Below are 18,148 nucleotides of genomic sequence, written 5' to 3' on the forward strand. Positions count from 1 at the left end.
TAATTGATAAGCATGGAAAGCAGAAGAATCTCAGAGCTTGGAGACCAAAATATGAAACTAACCCAATCTGTTAAAAACAAAGTTTTCAAGAGATGTGCAATTATATTAAGAGTCTGAACTTATGCTTGATTGGTCTCTGAAGAAGAAAAGGAGACTAAGAACAACTTGGAACAAACATTCCACAAGGTGATCCAAGAAAATTTCCCGCATCTCATCAGAGATACATCCATTCAAACACAAGAAATTTACAAAACCCCTGCAAGATATCAAATGAGAAAACCAATTAACTTCTTGACATATAGTAATTCCTTAACACAAAGTAGGCATAAAAGAAAAATCTTAAAGGCAGCGAGAGAGAAAAGTCAGACTACCTACCAGGAAAGACCAATTAGAATAGAGCAGACTGGCCAGGCACAGTGTGGTTCACGCCCATAATCCTAGCACTTTGGAAGGTGAGAGGACTGCCCGAGCCCACGGGTTTGAGACCAGTCTAAGCAACTTGGTGAGACCTCATCTCTACAATAAATTTTAAAAATTACCCAGGCTTGGTGGCGTACACCTGTAGTTCCAGCTACTAGGAAGAATGAGGAAGAAGGATTGCATGAGCCCAGCGGTTCGACACTGGGGTGGCTGTGAGCATGCCACTGTACTCCAGCCTGGGTGACAGAGTGAGACTCAAAAAAAAGAGAAAAGAATAGCCGTAGACTTATCTACAGAAATACCACAGGCTAGAAGAGACTGGAGTCCAATCAGCTGAGAATCCAGATCACCAAAGTAAAAGCCCAAATACAGAAATTAGAAGATAAAAATATCATAGGAAAAAAGTCAACAAAACAAAAAGCAGTTTCTTTGAAAGGATAAGTAAGATTGATAGACCCCTAGCCAGATGATCAAGAAAAAGAGAGAAAAAGCGCAAAACACAATTAAAAACGCAAAAGATCAAGTCACAACTGACCCTGAAGAAATGTAAAAGATTGTCGGAGATTGCTATGCACACTTGTATGGAAACAAACTCGAACACCTAAATGAAATGGAGGACCTTCTGACATCACAGAACCTCCCAAGGTTGAAATAAGAAGAAATTAAGACAATAAATAAACCAATAACAAATCAGGAAATTGACTCCATCATAAGAAATCTATCTACAAAAAAAAAAAAAAAAAAGCCTTGGACCAGATAGCTTTCCAGCAGAATTCTATAAAACATGCAAGGAGGAGCTGAAAGTATTCCAGGCAATTGAGAAAGATGGAATTCTTTTCCCCAAATCACACTGATACCCAAACCAGGTAAACATTCAACAAAGAGAACTACAGGCCAATATCCCTGATGAACATAGATGCAAAAATTTTCAATAAGATTCTAGCAAGTTATGTCCCACAACACATCTCAAAAATCATCCACCATGACCATGCAGGCTTCATCCCCAGAATGCAGGGCTGGTTCAACATCCGCAAGACCAGAAATGTAATTAAATACATCAACAGATGTAAACACAAGAACCATATGATTATATCATTAGATGCAGAAAAAGTTTTCTATAAAATCCAGCATCCCTTCTTGATAAAAACCCTTGAAAACCTAGGCATTTTTGGAATATACCTCAAAATAGTAAGAACCATCTATAATAAACCCACAGTCAACATACTACTAAACAGACAGAAACTGGAAGCATTTCCACCTGAAAACCGGAACAAGACAAGGGTGCCCATTTTCACTCCTCCTGTTCAACATAGTGAGCAATCACACAGAGAGGGAAATCAGAGATACCCAAACAGGAAAAGAGGTAGTTAAGTTATCCCTCTTTGCCTATACCTGAAAAACCCAAGAGAATCTGTCAAAAACCTCGTTGCATTGATAAAGGACTTTGGCAAAGTCTTGGGATACAAAATAAAAGTGTAGAAGACAGTCATATTCTTATACACCAACAACAAACAGGTAGAGAACCAAATAAAAAAGCACAATCCCACTCACAAATGTCATCAAAAAAAAAAAAAAAAGGAAGAAAATTCTTCAGCATCTTCCTAACCAGAGAAGTGAAAGACCTTCACAATGAAAACTATGAATCACTGCTCAAAGAAATCCAAGAAGAGACAAACAAATGGAAAAATATTCCATGCACATGGACTGGAAGAATCAACATTGTTAAGATGTCCAGTCTATCAAAGGCAATTTACAGATTCAACACAATACCTATTAAATTACCAACATCATTCTTCTCAAAACTGGAAACAATACAGAAACTCACATAGAAACATAAATGACCATGAATAACCAAAACAATTCTTTGCAAAAGAAACAAAGTGGGAGGTATCACACACCCAGACCTTAAACTTAACTATAAGGCTACAATAATCAAAAGAGCCTGGTATTGGTACAAGAACAGGCATTCAGACCAATGGAAAAGGACAGAGATTCTTTGGGAGGCAAAACCTCAATTTCTCAACCAACTCATATAGGATGAAGCCTCTACCAACAATCACTGGGAAGAAGAGAACCTATACAGTAAATGGTGCTGGGAAAACTGGCTGACCACATGCAGAAAACTGAAACAGAATCCCCCACCTAACACCATACACAAATATCAACTCTAAATGGATCAAAGACCTAAATGTAAAACCTCAAACTATAAGAATCTTAGAAAATGCAGGAGACATCCTTACAGAAATTGGAATAAGCAATGAATTCCTGATCAAAATCCCAAATGCCCATGCCATAAGAGATAAGATAGACAAGTGGGACCTCATCAAACTGAAATGCTTCTGCAAAGTAAAATAAACCATCAAGAGAGCAGGCAGACAGCACACAGAATGGGAAAAAAATATTTGCCAACTGTGTATCTGACAAAGGTCTAACACCAAAGATTTACAATGAATTCAAATGTGCCAAAAAGAAAAAACAAACAGCCCTATTAAAAAGTGGGCAAAAGATATGAATAGGCACTTCTCAAAAGACGACATGAGCAGCCAACAGATATGTAAAAAAATACTCAGCCTCACTAATAAAGGAAATGCAAATTAAAACTACGCTGAGATACCACCTAATTACAATCAGGATGGCCATCACCAATAACTCAAAAAACAACCGATGCTGGAGAGGATGTGGGGAAAAGGGAACACTTCTACACTGTTGGTGGGAGTGTAAACTAGTACAACCACTATGGAAAACAGTGTGGCAATTTCTAAAAGATCCAAAACTCGAACTTCCATATAACCCAGAAATCGCCCTCTTTGAATATACCTGGAGGAACTCAAATCATTCTATAAAAAAGATACCTGCACACACGTTTATTGCAGCATTGTTCACAATAGCAAAAACATGGAACCAACCGTGTTTCCCATTGACAGCAGACTGGTTAAAAAAATATTGTACATATACATGATGGAATAAAAAGCAGTCATAAATACTTGGACGTATTAGAATTCATCATACTCAGAGATCTATCATAGAAACAAAGAACTGAATACCACATATTCTCACTCATAAGCAGACCCTGAACACTTATTATTAATAATATAAGAAAGGGATTGTCGGGCAACTCCCTGGGGTCCCCTCCCACTTGGGAGATTTTCTGTCCTCTCAATAAATGAAAGAAAGAAAGAGAGAGAGAGAGAGAGAAAGAAAGAGAAAGAGAGAGAAAGAAAGAAAGAGAGAAAGAGAAAGAGAGAGAAAGAGAGAAAGAAAGAGAGAGAGAGAAAGAGAGAGAGAGAGAGGAAGGAAGGAAGGAAAGAAGGAAGGAAGGAAGGAAGGAAGGAAGGAAGGAAGGGATTGTCAGTAGCAGGAAACTGCCAGGGAAGCAGGGGCACATAATATCAATAATGGTGCCTGATCTCAAACCAGGCATAGTAGGGACAAGGGAAGCCCAAACTATACCTGTACCATGACCACCTGTACCTAATCCTGAATTGTGCCCCACATCTCTAAAGTTAAAAAAAAAGATAAACTAAAAATAGAGGATAAAAATATTCTTTACAGTCCATTATCCATTTATGGTAATTCAATGGAATTCAATAGGCTTGCTTTTGTCTTGCGATGCTAATTGAATTCCAATGTCTAACCTTAAATATGCAGCCTTCATATTAATTAAAGACAACTATTTTTTTAAGTGATTAAAAAAATGACATTGGATACACTTAATGAAGTTATTTATTAATCAACATTATAATCTGTTAATATCAGGTATCTACCTAAGACCTGAACATTAAATACATGGATATACTGTCAATAACTCAGAAGATGTACCTGTTTTTATTAAATCAACAATATTAGATTAATCTTATTTATCAAAGAATGACACAGAAGATCATTCTGTTTTAGGCTGGGTTTACAGCTTCATGCTTTCAAAGCATCTAGCAGGAACAAACATAAAACTGTCTAACCAGTAACCCAAGCAAAAAATGCATATTGACGGTGATGAAGTTTTTTTCATTTTATTTCATTAATAATTTTAAAACCAATTCATTTATCAAAGATTTAGTTCATCACATAAATTTAAAAAAAAAAACACTATTTGGGTTAATTACTATGTATTTTACATAAGTGCTCATTTATTTAAACCAAGTAGAATAGAATTTCTTAAAGGATTTCTGGCTAACTATGCCAGATTTTATTTTATTATGTAGACACAACATATAACATAGCACATATACATATGTTTACACACACACATAATATACACAAAGATCTCATATCTTTTATTTCAGAATTTTAGCACAAGATAGTAAAGAATATAAACTCACCAGTTTATAAGACAATTGGATCCAAATTTATATTTCCAACAAAATGGAATAAGTCCAATTTTTTAAAAAATAGGTAACCTTACGAAGGTTGTGAATCAAATTTTGAGGAGACCTGTTTGAGTTACTTACCAATAAACTGAAATGGACAAAGAACGGTTAACTGAAAATGTGACTGAATTATGGAAAAAGGCCCAAGAGATATGTTATTCTATCAAGATCTGTAGTGTTTTCATGGTCTCAATTCTTCCCCTTGACAATAAGAATGTTGCCATTTCTTTTAGTAGAGGGAGGACGTCTTTTTTTTTTTGAGTTGGGAGTCTCACTCAGTCACCCAGACTGGAGTGCAGTGGCCGCTCCCGGCCACTGCAGCCTCACCTGCTGGGCTCTGGCGATCCTTCCGCCTCAGCCTTCTGAGTAGCCGGAATTACAGGCATGCGCTACCATGCCCGGCTGATTTTTTTGATTTATTGTAGAGATGAGGTCTTTCTGTCCAGGCGGGTCTCGAACCCGCAGGCTCAGGCAATCCACTCACCTCAGCCTCCCAAAGGCGCGGGATTACAAGCTGAGCCACCGAGCCCGGTTGGGAGGACGTCTTTTATGTGGAGATTTCAACTTTTGCTTTTAAGAAATAGCAGGAAGGCCTAAATGAATTTCTTTTGTATCTGCTGCTTTCTAAGTGTTTTTACTAAGTCAGGATGCCAGAATAACTAAAAAGTTTTGGAAAAAGATAAAGGGAGGAATTGTAAAAAGGGAAGGGGAAAGCTCTGGAAAGGAATGAGTCTCAGCTAACTCTGAGATAGAATGAGGGGGGAGGAGGGCAAAAAAAAAACCCAGAATTATTTTTTTGGAGGGCAGGCCCCTTGTAGTACAGGATTCCCCTGCTAGGTAGGTGTTCTAGGAACCCATGGACACCAGTGTACTAGCTAGCATTGTTTTAAGAAGCTGCGTTGAACTTCAAATTTTTTGGAGATTCTTTCAACACATTTGCCCATTTAACAAGGGATGATTTACAAGTGGATCTGTCCACCCCACGCTGAATGTTCAGCAGTTTGTGACCAAAAACAGCATGATCCCTATGCCCCACCCTCTCTATTCACCTGATCTCACCCCAAGTGACTTTTTTTGTTTCTCCAAATTAAAAAAAGTCCTCAGAGGGAAACGTTTTACCAATGTGGAAGACGTGAAACAAAAACGACAGAAGCACTAAAAGGAATCAAAACTGACAAGTTCAGAACTGTTTTGAGCAGCGGAAAAAGCATCTCAATAGGTGTACTTCATCAAACCAAGAATACTTTGAAGGTAACTGAAGTTTAAACATGCAAGAATACATAATTTTTTATAAATAAATTCCGAGTTTAGATAGGTATCTCCTCCTATTTTATGGAAAGGCAATCTTTTAGTCCTGAATGTGTTTTTGGAGTCTCATGATACCAACTGAGATATGAGTCTTATTTGGAGTGTATAATTTTATAGTCACAGTGTTTAGGTGTAGTGTTATCAACAGACAGTTTTAAACTCACACCTATAATCCCAGCACTTTTGGAGGTCAAGGCAAGAAGACTGCCTGAGCCCAAGGGTTCATGATCAGTCTGGGCAACTTGGCGAGACCTTGTCTCTACAATAAATTTTTTTAAAAAAATTAGCTTGGTATGGTGGCACACTCCTGTGATTCCAGCTACTTGGAAGGCAGGGGCAGAAGGATCACCTGAGCCCAGCAGGTCAAGGCTGCAGTAGCCATGAAACTGCCACTGCAATCCAGCCTGGGTGACAGAGTAAGACACTCACTCAAAAAAAAAAAAAAAAAAAAAAAGAGCATACTGCATGAATGATCCACATTATATTTAAACATGTTCCTACCAGCTGAAGTCCCAGAAAATATCTTAGCATGCCATTGAACTTTGAAAGCCCATTAGTAACTAAATTATCGAGGTGATGTGGTTTAGTGCCAAATACACAAAAGCCAACTAAAACACAAGCACCAAATACACAAAATGAATGACCCAATTTGTTTAATCAACTTTCAAAACAGAAACTATTCAAAATTAGAAAGAGAAAAATGGGGGTGGGGGGGGGAAGCCTGGCAAGGTATCTGTGAGCTGTGTAATTAACTGAAGAGATCAAATGCAAGGGGTGGAGGGTCAAAAAAATCACCTATCGGGTACAATGTGCACAGGTGGGAGCGGTGGGTTTACTTAAAAGCCCAAACCAAAACTATTTGTGCCTCCCAAAGCTATTGAAATAATAGACAGATAGATAGATAGTTAGATAGGAAAACAAAAAAATAAAATAAACATATTGTTTTAGTTACTATAATCTTGTATAATTCGAATTCACAGTTCCACATTAGAATTGTTTTAGCTACTGGGGCTCCTTTTTTGGGTTCGTATAAATTTTAAGATTGTTTTCTCTAGTTCTGTGGAAAATGGTGGTATTATTTTTATAAGGATTATATTGAATCTGTGAAGAAAAGGGAATGTTCACACACAGTTGTAAACTAATTCAACCTCTATGGAAAACAGTATGAAGATTTCTCAAAGAACTATAAATTGAATTACCATTCAACTCAGCAATCCCACTAATAGGGAATTACCTAAAGAAAATGAAATTGTTACACAAAAAAGATAACTGTACTCATATGTTCACTGGAGCACTATTCACAATAACAAAATCATGGAACCAACCTAACTGCCCACCAGTGACTCACTGGATAAAGAAAATGTGGTGTGTGTGTGTGTGTGTGTGTGTGTGTGTGTGTGTGTGTGTGTAATTGAGACGGAATACTATGCAGACATTAAAAAGAATGAAATCATGTTCTTTGCAGCAACATGAATGGAGGTGGAGAACACCATCCTATGTAAATGAGTTTGGAAACAGAAAACCAAACAAGGCATATTCACTTATATACAGGAGGTAAATAGCCACAAAGATGGGTAGAATAGACACCAGAGACACCAATAAAGGGGGAGGTGAAAAGGAGGGACCAGGGCACAGAAATTACCTATTGGATACAATGTTCACTACCTGGGGAATGGTAGACCTGAGACCCAATCCCCACCAGTACACAATATGTCCATGTAACAAACATACACTTACTTATACCTTCTAATCTTAAATAAAAAGAAAAGAAAAGAAAAAGAAAGCTTACCATAAAACCTCTTATTTCACCACAGTCAAATTCCCAAGTTACATTTATTTGGGCAGTTCACATTAATATGAAGACAAAAACAAGTTATGACTGAAGGTATATGAGGAAAACATCCATTACTGCATTTCTAATATTTTTAAGTTTCTAAATCATTGTTATTCACTATATATAATAGCTTAATGCCTTCAGAAATAAGTTTTGATTAATCATTGTTTTCTTACTTTCATTTTAATATATAATTATACTAGTAGAAGAATAATTAATAGAGTTCACAAAACTTGCTATTGATATTTTTCTCCCCATTTATGGCTCTAATTGTTCTATCAATTCCATTATAAACCTAAGGAACAAACAAAAATTGAAATAATGCACTTACATCATTACTTCCTTTAGTGATCCGATAGCTTTTTCTAAAGTGCTTTTGTCTGGATTTTCATCAGCTGTATGCTTCTTAAGATCTGTAATAAAAACATGTTTTTTTCATGATTAGATCATATCCAACCTTTACTTTTAAAAAAACTAACAGTTTTAAGCAATATTCCCTAAAAAGCTCTCTTATTACACATTTTAGCTTAAGGTTTCCATATTTTTCACTGCCTAAATGTTCAGAATGTGCAATCCTTATTTTCTTACACTGCTATCCCAATTCCTTCCAGTAACGCTTGGGCATCCTAGACTCCTTGAATTCTCTCCGTTGTGTTGAATGAAAACACATGATCCTCAATTAGCTCAGAAATCACTGTATATATTTCATATCGGAGGCCATGGCTACACCACAGAGAACATCTGGTATCCTTAAGCACAGGTTTTGTTATCTTGGAGGTCTACACTTAACACACAGACTCTTCTCATCCATGCTGTTTTTTATTTTCACTGTGTCATCCTTTGGCACATTCTTACCACATCTAGGTTCCATCCAGTGCCATGTCCACTTAATCTCTTATGTGGAATAAGAGGAGTAAAGCTTAGAAATCGAGCTGATTTTAGTCACTACAACATTTGATGAACTTCTACAAGTACTTTATGAAACAATAATGAAGACATAACTTCTCCTTAAAAAGTATAAAATAGAAGTTTTAAAGAGTGGGGAAATAATTTTGTAAGCCAGTAATTCAACTATACTAGATAGCTCTAAAGAAAACAAAAATTGGCAATTTTTTTATAGTTAGTACTATAATTCATATCCTAACCAAAATATTTTGCAAAAACGATAGATTGAATAGTCATAAAATTAGCTTCCTTGTCTGCTATACATATTACTGTAGTTAAGCTTTAGGGATCAAATGCTTCATTATAAATGAACTCCTATTTATAACTTAATTTGCATATTTAATTTAAAATAAAATAAAAACAGATACTGTCCTAAAAATATTCACTACTTTAGTAGCTACATGTAAAGGAATACACTTTTTTTAAATTTAACCACAGGCAAATTTATTCATAAAAGTTCTCTGCTGCAAAACTTCCTTCTATTGACACATATAGTTTAACTTCTAGAATAAACAGATATGTTTCAAGTGTATTCTGAACAACTGAAAGACAAAAAAAAAGTAGGCATAAGATTAAGTATATTGAACTTTACTAAAATTCAGAAAAAGATGAAAAAAAACTTGAGACATATGAATTCTCTCTTTTCTTGTGATTTTGTGAGTAAATTTTGTGTGTATTTGGATATAAGCTGATTTTGAATTAGTGACACAACATACAATATTAGAAGACTTAAATGGACAAAACATACAATACTAGTCAATATAACTAACGCCAGAACAAATAAAGTATTTCAAGTCAGACTGAATTTTTGTAGCATCAGTAACTATTTTTAAGATTATCCACAAAGTAAAATACATATAAACTTAAATGCTGAAATCTAATAAACTCTGAAAATGAGAAAAATTTCAACTTTTTTATAAAACCAATTCGATTAAAATATCTGAAGTAGTCTGGAAACAGATCAGACAAGTACCATTTAAAAGTAATGCAACACTGGGTAACCTCTGTACTGGTCGGATGAGAAGTTCAACAAGGCTTTGCCGTCCACATTCTGGTTTAGCTTGGTTTATCTGAAAGAAATGAATATATTCAACAGTTTTTAAAAAAGGTTTTCTGCAAAGATTAGACACCTAACTTTTATTAAATGATACCTTTTCATTTGTGTCCCTGATAAAAACTAACAGAGAAGTGGAATTACTGTGGCTGAATAATCTTCCAGGGCCTGAAATGAACTCTTGACCAGCCAAAGGTTATTATCTTATACAGAAAGTGAGTTCTTTTACACACCTCTATGTATCCCATCTTAAGTTTCTCTTAAGTCTGTATCATTCACAAGAAAAAAAATTTAACAATATTAATTATGCTGACACCATTGGATAAACAAAGGAAGGCAATGATAAGAAAAAATTCATTAAAGGCAAAACAAAATCTCACTGGAAACTGTTTCAATGTTTTGAGAGCTGAAATATGCATAACTTTTATTTTTAAGTTGCTATGTTGCCCAGGCTAGTCTTGAACTCCTGGCCTCACCCTGTCCTCCTGCCTCAAATTCCCAAAGTGCTGGAGTTACAGATGTGAGCCATTATGCTCAGCCACAATTTGTTTTTCCTTCCCCAAATACCCACATACAACATTCTCATTCACTCAGTTGCCTCTTGACACTCGCTACCTAATATATCAAGGCTTCTAAGCTACACATCGTTGTTACTCAAAAGTATAACTGAAATCAATAGATAATATCATGGATATCATTTTACTAAAGTTATAATTAACTAAATTTTTTTAAACATTTTAATGAATTCCTTCAGAAACGATTCTCAGATTTATATTTGAAAGAAATGTACATTACCTTGAGAAAAGCATGAAATCTTGGTTTCTGTTTTTCACATTTAATAATTGTTTCCTTGCTCATTTCAAAGAAGTTTACAAAGGGAGGGTAGGTTTTTATCAAATCTTTTGCCTAAAAAGATGAAAGGAGTAAGGTGTCTAATCTTTGCATAATTTGTTATACACTGTCACCCTTAAAGACTATGAAAGTTAATATCAAATAATTAACAGTCACAATCTGGCATACTGGATGCAAAAGTAACATTTAAAATAAGTTTCTTCTCAAATTAAAAACAGAAATTTATCTATAAACTTCTCAGTAAAAACCTAATTGGTATACAAAGTAGATTAAATGGTATACACAGTCTAAAACATGAAAAGTAAAGACCCAGAAACAAACAAAAGTATATTAAAGCTTATTGCATTGACAGAAACACAATCAAAAAAAAAAAACTTCTAAAAGTTCAAAAACCAGCAATTAAAGCTGATCTATATGGAATCAAAGAGCATGCTAATAGTGAAGAATCCAAACCACTAAAAGATCAATTATATTACCCAAAAGTGCAAGCAAGAAAAGGAAAAATGTTTTGCCTAATTAAGAAGACTAACAGGTATCAAAATAATGTGTGGCAATAATCTGCATATTTAAAATTCTCAAACAGAAAAAGACTTCTAAGAAACTGGTCAGCAATTTGGGGAGAAGCCTCATAATAAAAGCATATGTTGTGCGCCAGTACTCTCAGAACTGAAAGTTACAAATCCTGTCTTAAAACATTCCAAGAGCCGGACTCGGTGGCTCAGCCTGTAATCCCGTGCCTTTGGGAGGCTGAGGTGAGTGGATTGCCTGAGCCCACGGGTTCGAGACCTGCCTGGGCAGCGAGACCTCATCTCTACAATAAACCAAAAAATCAGCCGGGCGTGGTAGCACATGCCTGTAATTCCAGCTACTTGGAAGGCTGAGGCAGAAGGATCGCCGGAGCCCAGCAGGTCGAGGCTGCGGTGGCCGGGAGCGGCCACTGCACTCCAGTCTGGGTGACCAAGTGAAACTGCAACTCAAAAAAAAAAAGCATTCCTAGAAACTTTTGAATCCTCATCACAGAACCTTATCAAAATGAATTTATTTTATAAAACTTAACTTGTATGGTTCTTAACCAAGTAAAAAAGCAGTTCATTAGAAGTCTTTAAATAGAAACACACATAGTGGCAGCAAAAACTGGTATCAACTAGGAAAGGAGAAAAACTTATAGGAAATTTCGAAAAGAAATCATTAATCTGTGGCAATTTATGAATGGCAAATAATTTGACAAGCACTAAAAACTATTATAGTACAGTTCAATAATTAACGTTCTTCTAATGATGATCTTGGGCTATCAATAGTGTTGAATTTCATATTTTATGTTTCAGAAGAAAAAATTGTTTCTAGTATATTTTATAAACACAACCATGTCAAAGTTTCAAAACCTTACGGGTAAATTTCATTCGCTGCCAGTCCTTAATGAGATGAAACTTTTAATCTGAAAACTGAAAAAGGAAATAAAATACTTACATATTTAAGAAAAATGTCACCAATGCTTTTGCTCTCATCCCAATTAACCATAAGGTCCTCAAGATCATCCTGAAATAACACAAATTAAAACATTTAAGATTAAACTTGACAGCCCCTTATACATCTTTAATATCTCCACGGCAGCCAGGCTCAGTGGCTCAGCCTGTAACCCGCGCTTTGGGAGGCTGAGGTGAGTGGATTGCCTGAGTCCGCAGGTTCAAGACCCGCCTGGGCAACTTGGCAAGACCTCATCTCAACAATAAATCAAAAAATTAGCTGGGCGTGGTAGCACGTGCTTGTAGTTCCAGCTACTTGGAAGGCTGAGGTGGAAGGATCACCAGAGCCCAGCAGGTCGAGGCTGCGGTGACCAGGAGCGTGCCACTGTACTCCAGTCTGGGTGACAGAGTGAGACTCCAACTCAAAAAAAAAAATATTATCTCCACGGCATTCCCTGGAAAGAAGTATTTTATAAAGTGTCTTAATTTGATGTGTAAAATAACTAATATCCCATTATTTCTACTCAACAAAGAAATAACTATTTTTTTTTATTATACCAATGTGAGGAATAAGTGAGGATTAACTACTCAAGTAGACTGGGCTGCACGCAAGTGAAGTTTGGGTTTATAACTGGCCCTTACTCTCCCTGGTAGTGGAACTTTTTTAATACAAAGAAAATATCCTTTGAAAATGAATCAAGAAAAAACAGTATCAAGAAGACTAAACTAACTTCCCAGTTTGAGGTGATAATTCACTATTTTTTCTTGTTACCTATAAAGCTGATTGGTGTTATTAATTACAGAAAACTACTTTCAGTCCTACTGCTGAAGCATCTCATTTGACCTCAGTCATTAAAAACTGCGAACTGCAACAGGGGTCAGCACATTTTAAAGAGCCAGATGGCAAGCATTTTAAGGCTTACAGGCCATATGGCTTCTGTCACAACTACTCAGCCCTGTCTTGGTTGAGTGTAAGCAGCCATAGATGATATATAAACGAATGCATGTGGCTGGGTTCCAATAAAACTTTTCACTGAAACAAGCAGTAGGCTAGATTTGGCCCATGAACCACAATGTGCTAATTTCTGATCTATAAAATTCATCAGTCATTCTAAAATAATACTTATTTATAAAAATTTAGAAGAGCATTTGAAAGTCTTATAATAAGCAAATCAGATGAGCAAATGAGACGCTAGGAAATGACATGGGATAAGTAAAATTCTAAGAGATTTTAAAGTAGATATCAATCAGGCCGGGCATGGTGGCTCATGCCTATAATCCCAACACTTTGGAAGGCCGAGGCGAGAGGATTGACTGAGTTCATGGGTTCAAGACCAGCCTGGACAACTTGGCAAGACCTCATTTCTACAATAAATAAATTTTAAAAGTTAGCTGGGCATGGTGGCACGTGCTTGTAGTTCCAGCTACTTGGAAGGCTGAGGAGGAAGGATTGCCTGAACCCAGCAGGTCAAGGCTGCGGTGGCCAGGAGCGTGCCACTGCACTCCAGCCTGGGCAACAGAGAGAAACTCCAATTCAAACAAAGAAAAAAGTAGACATCAATCAATGAGCTCTTACACCAAAAGTTGTCAATGTATCACATGAATAATGCTGGGACAAATCTTTCAGTGGGAGCCATGAGATTAAAACTATTTTCATGGCCAGGCTCGGTGGCTCAGCCTGTAATTCCAGCACTTTGGGAGGCCAAGGCAAGTGGATTGCCTGAGCCCCCCGTGGGTTCAAGACCTGCCCGGGCAAAATGGCGAGAAGTCATCTCTATAATAAATCAAAAACCAGCTGGGCATGGTAGCGTGCACCTATAGTTCCAGCTACTTGGAAATCTGAGGCAAATGGATTGCCTGAGCCCCCAGGCTCAAGACCAGCCTGGGCAACTTGGCAAGACCTCATCTCTACAAAAAAAATATATATTTTTTCATTATAGTACTTAGGCACTGTTTGACTTTTTCACTTCATTCTGTAACAAGTATATAGTAATTGTCTAACTACATAATGTGTGATATTGCACAAGACTGAATGCAGAAGCAGATAAGAGAATCCATCTTCTATTAAGCCAGACAGTAAAAAAATTACAATACCACCACTCATTTTACTAATTATTTTTGTCTTAGAAATTATTTTTCACAAGGAATGTTATTTATGCTACCATTTAATGATTATTTTAAGTAAATTAATATAAAATTAGATATCCCACATGCAAAAAGATGAACATAAACCTTCACCTCAAACAAAACGATTTTAGAAAAAAACATAAGAGAAAATCTTCAAAATCTTGAACTAGGCTGGCACAGTGGCTCACATCTGCAATCCCAGCACTTTGGGAGGCAGAGATGGGAGGATCACTTGAGTCCAGGAGTTTGAGACCAGCCTGGGCAACATAGTGAGACATGACCTCTACAAAAAAAATCAAAACATTAGCTGAGCATGGTGGCATGCACCTGTAATTCCAGCAACTTGAGAGGCTGAGAAGGACCAATCACCTGGGTCCAGGAAATAGAGGCTGCAGTGAGCCATAATCATGCCACTACACTCTAGCCTGGGTAACAGAGTGAGACCCTGACACACACACACACAAATCTTGTGTTAGGCAAAAATGTTTTAGATATGACACCAACATCACAGTCCATAAAAGAAAAAAAATGAACTGGGCTCTATCAAAATTAAAAACTTTTGTACTTTACAAGGTCTTGAATCAAGAATTTATAGAGAATCCTCACAAATCAATAAGCCAAATAACTCAATCAAAAAGTGGGCAATAGATCTAACCAGATATTTTACCCAAAAATGGCTAATAACCATGTGAAAAGATGCTCAATGTCATTAACAATTAGGGAAATGCAAATTAAAACCACAAGACATGTCATTTCACCCCTTGGATGGTTATAATTTTTTTTAAAGTGTTGGCAAGGTGCAGAGAAACTGAAACCTTCATACATTATTATTTTTATTACTGTCATATTATTATTATGAAAATTAAAAATGATGAATCCCAGTTACTTGGGAGGCGAGGTAAGAGAACTGCTCGAACCCAGGAGTTTGAGGCCAGTACAGTGAGACTGACTCTATAAATAAATAAATAAAATGTTTGAACTAATGAAAAACCTTGGCAGTTTCTCAAAATTTTTAAATATAGAACTATCATATAGCCCAGTAATCCTACTCCTAGGTATCTACTCAAGAGAAATGAAAACATATGCCCACCACACAAAGATTTGCACACCATGCTAACAGCAGCTATTATTCATAATAGCCAAAAATTGGAAACAACTGAAATGCCTATCAGCTGGTTAATGGATAAAAAAATGTGGTATGGACATTCAGTGGAATATTATTTGGCCCTAGAAAGAAACAAACTACTAGCATACAACACCACAGATGAACCTCAGAAACATGCTAAGAAGCCATACATTAAAAACTACATACTGTATAAATACACTTAAAATACTATAAAAATATACATTGCCAATGTACACTTATAACTCATAAACATACAAGGCAAATTCAGAGACAGAAAGTAGATCAGTCTTTGCCTAAGGCTGGGTCTAAGAACAAAAATCAACTACAAGTGGACACCTTAATAGGAGTGGGAGTGAAAAGAGGACGTCCTCAAGTAGATTTATGATGACATTTGTATCACTTGATAAAGTTATTAAACGGTACAATTTAAATAGATGAATCTAAAAACACGTAAAGTGTAATTCAATAAAAATGCTTAAAAATACATCTTAAAAGATATGTTACGGCCGGGCTCAGTGGCTAAGTCTGTAATCCCGCGCCTTGGGAGGCCGAGGTGAGTGAATTGCCTGAGCCTGTGGGTTCGAGACCCGCCTGGGCAACTGGCGAAACCTCATCTCTACATAAATCAAAAAATCAGCCAAGCTGAGGCGGAAGGATCGCTGGAGCTCAGCAGGTTGAGGCTGCGGTGGCTGAGAGCGGCCACTGCACTCCAGTCTGGGCGACAGAGTGAGACTCCAACTCAAAAAAAAAAAAAAAAAGATATGTTAAAATGTTGTCTTAATTTTGAATACAGTGAATACCAATATATAAAACCCACATAAACCAAAGTTCCTCAATTTTTAAGAACAAAAAGGGATCCTGTGGACAAACTGTCTAAGAACCACTGTCCCATACTAGCAGATGCAAAACAGTTCAAAAGGGGGAAAATATTTTCAATAGTATAAAAGTAAACTCAAAGCAAAAATGCACAAACATCAAGAACTAGAAAGACTTAATTATTCAGAATTGCACTTGAAAGTAAAAAAGAAGAAAAAAATTATAAGTAAGTCCTGTCTTGAGACAATATAATGTAGTGAATTTTGTCATCAACTGACATCTAAATACTTGTTCTAGGACTTGTTAGTTCTGTGACCTTGAACAAGTTACTTAACCTGTATGTATTTCAATTTTCTAGTATGAAAAATGAGAATAGTAATTAGTCCTACCTTACAGATGATTAAGTGAGTTTATACATGTAAAGCACTTAGAGGAACCCCCAACAGATAGGGGTTCCTCAATAGGCTATTATTAACTATATTTTCCTATGTACAAAGAGGGACCCAAAATAACTAGAATTTATTTATTAAAACTTGTGTATTTATTCTTACATGTCTTCAGTCACCTTCCAAGTGCTTTCTGTCAGATGCAATACATTTATCAAGATGCTTTTTCCACTGCTCAAACAGTTTTTGAACTTGACAATTTTGATGCCTTTTAGTGCTTCTGTCATTTTTTGTTTCACCTCCTCCACAATGGCAAAATATTTCCCTTTGAGGACTTTTTTCACCCAGGGGGAAAAAAAAAGTTGCTCGGTGAGACTGGGTAAATAAGGAGGGTCAAATAGGGTCATAAACTGCTGTGCACTCAGTATGGTATGGGCAGATATGCTTATAAATCACCCATCATAAAAATGGGCAAAAGTGCTGGAAGAATCTCAAAAAAAAAATTCACTGAAGCTGAACACAGCCTCTTCACAACAATGCTAGCTGATACACTGATGCCAATGGGTTCCTAGAACACTCGCCTGAGAAGGAGGAAGCCTGTACTACAAGGTATTCACCCTCCGAAAGATAATTCAATTTTGGGGGGCATCCTCCCTCACAAATATTTCATATAAAGTAGGGATGACATTTAGAAAACTATGAATCAAAACAGAAAAAATTTATACCTCAGCTAATATAATCTAGTAGTGTCTTTTCAAAGTATAAAAGATGACTATTTTGCAAATGTATACACATTAATAATTTAAACTTCTAAAATAAATGCTTATACAAGAACATTGCTATCAGAAAACAAAATAATCTCTGGGTACTCTGAAAAATAGTCTGTTCTGTTTCTGGCTAACTTTTAATTTCTAATGCTTGCTGACTAAAGATTTCTGCCTGAATTAAGTGATAGCTCAGGAAAAATAAAGGAACCAAAGCTTAGAGAGATTAAGTAACTTGCCTCAACTCACACAGTTGTGAATCAGCACTCAAATTTAGGTTTGTCTGACTCCAGGTTCTGTGTTATACTACTAGATTTATACCACAGTTCCCCCCCCCCCCATTTGGAGCTCAAATTGACAGGTAAGCCCCCAAGAGTTTTATTCACAGCACCAATTTCTTACAAAATTAGGGAAAGCGTTGCATTCGATTTAGGACAGATACTGGGTCATTATCTCCTCCTCCTTGTCTATAACACATTAGAAATTTCCCATAAGATTCTCTTAACTTTACCTCTTGGCCAAAAGGAAGGACAACCCTAAGTTCTAAGATACAGAGCAGAGATCCCAAAACCTGGGAAAGAATGTGAGAAGAGTAAGGGGAGTAGTAAACAGATGGGATAAAGAAAGCCTAAGCTACTTAACTTATTTCTTCCTTGTATAGAGTTCTTTGTACCATTAATACCTACTTT

General features: G+C 36.4%; 1 protein-coding gene across 5 annotated transcripts in view; it reads right to left on the reverse strand.

The window, feature by feature from the left end:
• The window catches only part of ECT2 (epithelial cell transforming 2), a 65,217-nt gene that overhangs the window by 26,368 nt on the left and 20,701 nt on the right, over positions 1–18,148 (reverse strand). For all 5 annotated transcript variants that reach the window (XM_021706828.1, XM_021706830.1, XM_021706829.1 and 2 more), the window contains 4 exons: positions 12,245–12,313; positions 10,721–10,831; positions 9,845–9,941; positions 8,258–8,339 (listed from right to left, as the gene is read on the reverse strand). In XM_021706828.1, coding sequence (XP_021562503.1) covers positions 8,258–8,339; positions 9,845–9,941; positions 10,721–10,831; positions 12,245–12,313 — 359 coding nt within the window. The remainder of the gene's footprint in view (positions 1–8,257; positions 8,340–9,844; positions 9,942–10,720; positions 10,832–12,244; positions 12,314–18,148) is intronic.

Source organism: Carlito syrichta, unplaced genomic scaffold (assembly GCF_000164805.1).
Source record: "Carlito syrichta isolate Samal-C Ts95f unplaced genomic scaffold, Tarsius_syrichta-2.0.1 Scaffold316037, whole genome shotgun sequence".
Taxonomy (NCBI): Eukaryota; Metazoa; Chordata; class Mammalia; order Primates; family Tarsiidae; genus Carlito; species Carlito syrichta.